This window comes from Nelusetta ayraudi, unplaced genomic scaffold (genome assembly GCF_046127955.1).
Source record: "Nelusetta ayraudi isolate G7.1 ecotype Tasmania unplaced genomic scaffold, CSIRO-AGI_Nayr_v1 ptg000379l, whole genome shotgun sequence".
NCBI lineage: Eukaryota > Metazoa > Chordata > Actinopteri > Tetraodontiformes > Monacanthidae > Nelusetta > Nelusetta ayraudi.
In genome coordinates this window covers 1-7,500 of record NW_027466418.1, presented here as the reverse complement: position 1 = coordinate 7,500, position 7,500 = coordinate 1, and the positions used below count along the sequence as shown (strand labels likewise).

The 7,500-nt window shown below is 51.6% G+C and overlaps 1 protein-coding gene across 1 annotated transcript in view; it reads right to left on the bottom strand.

The window, feature by feature from the left end:
- LOC142882634 (attractin-like) overlaps positions 1-3,780 on the bottom strand; it is a 10,963-nt gene extending 7,183 nt beyond the window's left edge. The window contains exon 1 of the mRNA XM_076017429.1: positions 3,677-3,780. Coding sequence (XP_075873544.1) covers positions 3,677-3,769 — 93 coding nt within the window. The 5' untranslated portion in view covers positions 3,770-3,780. The remainder of the gene's footprint in view (positions 1-3,676) is intronic.
- Positions 3,781-7,500: the final 3,720 nt, after the last annotated feature.

Below are 7,500 nucleotides of genomic sequence, written 5' to 3'. Positions count from 1 at the left end.
TCTGGTGTCAACACAAGGTCCCTGCTCGCTAGTTCACACAGCCCAGCCCTGGCTGTAGCCCCGCCCCCCTCCTCTCATCTGATTGGTTCCCAGTGGCAGGTTCCTCTGCTCTGATTGGCTCCAGATGTTCCACACTCACATCTGGAGCCCCAAGTTCAGAAATATGAAGCTCAGCTGCTGGGGGAAGAAAACCTGCTTCTATAGCTGCTGCTGCTGCTGCTACTGCTGCTGCTGCTGCTACTGCTGCTTCTATAGCTGCTGCTGCTTCTGCTGCTACTACTGCTACTGCTGCTTCTATAGCTGCTGCTGCTTCTGCTGCTACTGCTGCTGCTGCTTCTATAGCTGCTGCTGCTGCTGCTGCTACTGCTGCTGCTGCTGTTGCTGCTGTTACTACTACTGCTGCTGCTGCTTCTATAGCTGCTGCTGCTTCTGCTGCTACTGCTGCTGCTGCTTCTATAGCTGCTGCTGCTGCTACTGCTACTACTGCTGCTGCTGTTGCTGCTGTTACTACTGCTGCTGCTGCTTCTATAGCTGCTGCTGCTGCTACTGCTACTACTGCTGCTGCTGCTGCTGCTGCTACTACTACTGCTGCTGCTGCTGCTGCTGCTGCTTCTATAGCTGCTGCTGCTGCTTCTATAGCTGCTGCTGCTGCTTCTATAGCTGCTGCTACTACTGCTGCTGCTGCTTCTATAGCTGCTGCTGCTGCTGCTGCTGCTGCTGCTGCTGCTACTACTGCTGCTGCTGTTGCTGCTGTTACTGCTGCTGCTGCTGCTGCTGCTGCTGCTGCTGCAGCAGAAAATCTCCTCCCTCTCCTTCTCCTCCTTCACTCCCCCCTCCTCTTACTCCTCCCCCTACTCTTACTCCTCCTCCTCCTCTTCTTCTTCTTTCTCCTCCTAATCTTCCTCCTCCCGCTCCTCCCCTCCGCCACCCCTCCCTCCTCCCTCTGCAGAGGTGGTCATGTGACTGATGAGGAGGTCCACTAGTCACAATGTATCTCTGGACTCCCAGTGAGGATATAAAGCAACTTTAATGATCTTCTTCAGCAGCAGCAGCAGCAGCAGCAGCAGCAGCAGCAGCAGCAGCGGCGGTGGCGAGAGTTGAATACACGACTAAAGCCTCCTGATAAAACAGGCGGGAAACAAGGAGGAGCCGCCGCCACCGCAGCCGCCGCTCCTGGTCTGCAGCGGCGGGAGATAGTGTGGCGGCGGCGGCAGCAGTGGCAACAGAACGGCGAGCAGGAAGATCTAAATTGGATCTTTGCTCCCCGGGATTCTGGAGCCAAGGAGACGACGGCGAGGAGGGAGGAAGAAAAGAAGAGAGGAAGAGAAGGTGACGGGGGGGGTCCTGGGGGGGGCGCGGCCACACACACCACACAGGAGCCCCGACACAGCGGTTGATAGGATCAGGATTAAAAAAAAAAACACAGGAAGTGTTTTAGAGCGGAGCACTGCAATGAAAAGAGACAAGACAGGAAGTGAGGAGGGGGGGGGGGGGAGGGAGGAGATAAAAGAAAAGAAAAAAAAGAAAAACAACAAGTAGAATAGGAAAGAGTTTACAAGAAATGATAAAACCACAAGAGGAGCAAACAAAAACACACAAAGGGGGGAGGGGGGAGGAGAGGAAGGGAGGGGACGAGGGGGGAGCAGGAGAGATGAAGAGCAGAGATTAGAGGAGGCAAAAGGAGGGATGGAGGTAAACAGGAAGCAGGAGGACGAGAAGAGGGAGACCGAGGACCAACTGGAGGACGACAGAGAGACTGGGGGAGGAGAGAGGAAGAAGAAAAGAGAAGAAGAAGAGAGGAGAAGAGGAGGAGGAGGAGGGGTGGGAGGGAGAGAGAGAGAGACAGAGAGAGACTGGGGGAGGAGAGAGGAAGAAGAAAAGAGAAGAAGAAGAGAGGAGAAGAGGAGGAGGAGGGGTGGGAGGGAGAGAGACAGAGAGAGACTGGGGGAGGAGAGAGGAAGAAGAAAAGAGAAGAAGTGAAGAAGAAGAGAGGAGGAAGAGGAGGAGGAGGGGTGGGAGGGAGGGAGAGCGACAGAGAGAGACTGGGGGAGGAGAGAGGAAGAAGAAAAGAGAAGAAGAAAAGAGAAGAAGAAGAGAGGAGGAGGGGTGGGAGGGAGAGAGAGCGACAGAGAGAGACTGGGGGAGGAGAGAGGAAGAAGAAAAGGGAAGAAGAAGAGAGGAGGAAGAGGAGGAGGAGGAGGGGTGTGAGGGAGGGAGACAGAGAGAGAGAGAGACTCAAAGGAGAACAGGAGTACCTGGAGGACGAGAGGAGCACAGCCCCTCCCCCACCAGCCCCTCCTTCCAGGAGAAGCTCATCACTCGCCACATGATGACACTGTCATCACCAACATCATCATCACCTTCATCATCATCACCAACATCATCATCATCACCAACATCATCATCACCATCATCATCATCACCAACATCATCATCATCACCATCATCATCATCATCATCACCAACATCATCATCACCTTCATCATCATCACCATCATCATCACCACCATCATCATCACCACATCATCATCATCACCATCATCATCATCATCATCACCAACATCATCATCACCACCATCATCATCACCAACATCATCATCACCTTCATCATCATCACCAACATCATCATCACCTTCATCATCATCACCTTCATCATCATCACCAACATCATCATCACCTTCATCATCATCACCATCATCATCATCACCAACATCATCATCACCATCATCATCATCACCATCATCATCATCACCACATCATCATCATCACCATCACCTTCATCATCATCACCATCACCATCCTCATCATCACCAACATCATCATCACCTTCATCATCATCACCATCATCATCATCACCAACATCATCATCACCATCATCATCATCATCATCACCAACATCATCATCATCACCATCACCTTCATCATCATCACCATCACCATCATCATCATCACCAACATCATCATCACCTTCATCATCATCACCATCATCATCATCACCAACATCATCATCACCATCATCATCATCACCAACATCATCATCATCACCATCATCATCATCACCAACATCATCATCACCATCATCATCATCATCACCATCATCATCATCACCAACATCATCATCATCACCATCACCTTCATCATCATCACCATCACCATCATCATCATCACCAACATCATCATCACCAACATCATCATCACCATCATCATCATCATCATCACCAACATCATCATCATCACCATCACCTTCATCATCATCACCATCACCATCATCATCATCACCAACATCATCATCACCTTCATCATCACCATCATCATCATCACCTTCATCATCATCACCATCATCATCATCACCACCATCATCATCATCATCACCTTCATCATCATCACCAACATCATCATCACCTTCATCATCATCACCATCATCATCATCATCACCATCATCATCATCACCGCCTGTCTACATCCAACCCTGCAGGTCACCTGACAGCTGACAGGGGGCGCCGTGGAGCAGATGGCTGCGGGGACGTTGGTCACAGAGCTCGGGGGACACCACCAGGGTGGCGCCCCCCTGTGGCGGACGCCAAGAGGTGGCTGTCAGCCCGGTGGACTCCACCGTCTCAGCACAGAAAAAAATGATAATAATGTTTGTTTTTTTGTTTTCTTTTAAAACGCTCACCTTGACGTTTCCTCCAATCAGGTCGGGCGGCTCCTCATCCGCCTCCAGGGCCACGTTGATGGTGGCGAAGGGCCGGCTGGCCATCTGCTGCATCTCTCTGAGCAGTTGCTGCAGACGGGGACAGGAGAAGAAGAGGAGCAGGAGGTCAGCCGAGGTCAGCCGAGGTCACAACACAAGACTGTCAACCGTCCAATCAGCTCCCCCCACCCACCCACCCCCGGCGGAGGGAGGGCGGGGGGAGGCGGGAGGTGAGAAAGAGGAGAAGAAATATCACGTCTTCAAAAGCTGTGCCAGCGAGGCAGCGCCCCCTCTGGCTGTTTGGGGAATAACACGCGTCAAATCACTGATTTAAAACTGAATGCATGCGGGTAAAAACTAATTATTATTATTATCATTATTATTATTATTCTAAATGTGTTATAGTCATCTAAATAAATACGATAATATCTATTTCATAGTCTTGGCAATGAAAAGGGGGGGAGCGCAAAAACAACCCCCCCCAAAAAAACAAAAAAGCCTTGGAAATAATTCTGCAACCGACGGTTGGAGTGAGAGAGTGTCGGTGACGAAGGAGAAGAAGGAGCAGAAGGAGAAATGACACTTGAGAAAACAAAAGGAGGAGTGGCTGCAGGGGGAAGTGGAGCAGGAAGTGCCTTCAAAGAGGCCAACCCCCCCCCCCCCCCCCCCAACAACCATCCTGAGTGTGAACAACACACACAGCCAGTCGATAATCCATCAAACAGCAGCGGCAGGAAAGAAAGAAAGAAAAAGACAAGCGCAGAGCGGAGGAGCTCCCCGACGTGATGGAGCGGACGAGTGGAGCGAAAGGAGGAGCAGGAGGAGCAGGAGGAGGAGGATGGGGAGAAGGGAAATACTGAGGAGGGGCTTTGAGATGGCAGGGCCAATCAGAGTGAAGAGGAGAAGGAGGAGAAAAAAGAGGAGGAGCGTCGAAAGGGAGAGGAGGAGCAGGAAAAGGAAGAGGAGGAGCAGCAGGAGGTCAGGGTGAGGAGCAGGAGCAGAAGAATCAAAGAGTGCAGCAGCAGGGGAGCAGGGGGAGGGGCGGGGCAAATCTGAGGCCGCAGCAGCGCCACCGATCCAGAGAGGAACTCAGGACGGCCACTATGCAGAGGGAAGACCAGCAGGATTGAGACACATCCCAGTGACCACACCTCCCTGCTGTTCGTTGGCTCCGCCCCTCTGTCCCACTCTGGAGCATCCGACCAAGTCATCTGTCTACACCTCCTCTTGCACCTCCTCTTTCTCGACCTCCTCCTCCTCCTCTCCTTCCTCCTCCTGCTCCTCTTTCTCAACCTCCTCCTCCACCACTTCTTTCTCCTCCTCCTCTCTCTCAACCTCCTCCTTCTCTTCCTTCTCCTCCTCTTGCACCTCCTCTTTCTTAAACTCCTCCTTCTCAACCTTCTCCTGTTGCACCTCCTCTTTCTCAACCTCCTCCTCCTCCACTTCTTTCTCCTCCTCCTCTTCCTCCTCTCTCTCAACCTCCTCCTCTTCCCTCTCTTTCTCAACCTCCTCCTCCTCTTCCCTCTCTTTCTCAACCTCCTCCTCCTCCACTTCTTTCTCCTCCTCCTCTCTCTCAACCTCCTCCTTCTCTTCCTTCTCCTCCTCTTGCACCTCTTCTTTCTCAAACTCCTCCTTCTCAACCTTCTCCTGTTGCACCTCCTCTTTCTCCTCCTCCTCCTCCTCCTCCTCCTCCTCCTCTTCCTTTTTCTCAACCTCCTCCTTCTCCTCCTCCTCCTCCTCTTGCGTCTCCTCTCTGATTGGACCATTCTCTGGGGGGGAGCTCCTCCTCCTGCAGCGTGACGGCCTGACAGCTGCAGTTTTCTCTGCGCTCACATCCAGCCATCTGCCGCTGGGACCGGCGCCGTGGTGCCGGGCGGGTGAGGTGGGGTGGGGTGGGGTGGCAGGAGGGGGGTACAGGGGAGGCGGAGCTAACGGTCCAGTCTGGTGAAGGGGAGGAAGGGGAGGGGCTTGATGCTGCGACTCTTACAGTGTTTTTGCGTCATACTACTCACGCAGGCGCACCTGCAGCGTCGGTAAAACTGCAGGTGCGCCTGTGTGAGATCGACTGCACGCCGACAGGAAGCTACAACGCCGCCACCGCCTCCACCCCCTCCCCCCCCTGACCGCCGCCAACTCCGCCGTCGCAGGGGGGGGACGGCCGGAGACAACGGCAGGTGGGAAGCAATGTTGACCGCTGGCGCCATCTGCCAGCGGCGCCGCCTTCAAAGGAGCCAGCGGAGCCTCAAAGGACGCTTTGATTAAGACACACACACACACACACACACACACACACACACACACACACACACACACACACACACACACACACACACACACACACACACACACACACACACCTGTAGTGGGAGGAGGTTGATTGATCAATCTAATTGATCAACCTCACGAGGGAATGGAAACGGGACATCAAATAGATGTGAATGGGTTTCTTTGCGTGCAGTTCTTTCCCTGGCCACCAGAAGGAGTCTGTGGTAGGTGTAGGAATGGGCAGGCCAAGAAGTGAATAATTGTAATATTTCTAATATTCAATATGAGTTGATCGGGGCCACCGCCTGCTCTTTGGTCGTGGAGGTCAGCAGGAAAGGCCAGCATCGTCTCAGCAGCGCTCCCTTAGCGGGGAGTTGATCTGAACCACACTTTAAGAAGTCAGTCAAACAATGACATCGGGCTTCATGTGCATTTATTTGTATGGCAATAGATGGTTCACACAGAGCAGCATGACATGACTGTGATCACAAAGACACAATCAGCAACGAACTGTGCGTGCGTGCGTGCGTGAGTGAGTGAGTGAAAAAAGACGAAGAAAAGAAAACCTAAACTTCAGCTAAAAGTAACAAAATAATAATAAAAAAAAAAAATAAATCTAAAAAGGTTTCGGTTTGTCTACTGGACTTGTTCTGGTGAAGTCTCTGGTCTGAGTTATTGGTCAGATTGATGCAACACCAGACTCATCAGACAGCGATTCGGGTCCGGCGCCAAGTGGCCTTTTTGCCAGAGATTAAAAAAAGAAAAAAAATGAAGTTGACGGAAAATAGAATAAAGACAAATGACGGAGACAAAAACTGAAGCTAAAAGGAGGCTAAAAGGGACTGAAAGAGGAGAAGACAACACAAGACTGAAAAACCAAACAAGAATGAAATGGAAGGCACTGAAATTCACCGGTATAAACTCGGAGGAGGAGGAGGAGGGATGAGGGGGGGGCGGTCCTTTGAACTCCAAGAGCCAATGAAAAGGCTGTTCACTAAACACTAAAACCCGATGGGCGGTCCTACGCTACGCCGTGCGTCTGATGAACGTGCGCGTGCTAACACAGCAACCAAAAGACATGAAATCAAAGAAGAAGACGGAGGTGTGAGAACCACGTGATCTCTGGTACGGAACCGCCGGGGAGAAGACACCACGACGCTCGGACCTTCAACATGTCGTTTAGATCTAAATGTACATCGAGCTACTTAAGCATGGGTACAGAAGCAGGAGGCCTGAGGCTTGTATGGATCTAAAAGATCATTCAGAGACTCGAAAGATCAAACATTCAGGCACTTACGTGGACACGTGTACAAATATATTTATATATTTGAATAGATGTGTGTATGCGTGGCTGTCAATATTTATATTTGATGTATATACGCTTGATTGCGGCAAAGCACGTGGCGTTAATATGAGGGAAAAGTGATAACTGCAAAGCTTATGCAACTCTTAATGGACTACTTTGGGCGAAGCGCCCCCTAGGGGACACTCCTGTCCCGCCCCATCTGAAGCTTGAACGCCTCCAGGCTTCCTTCCTGAGT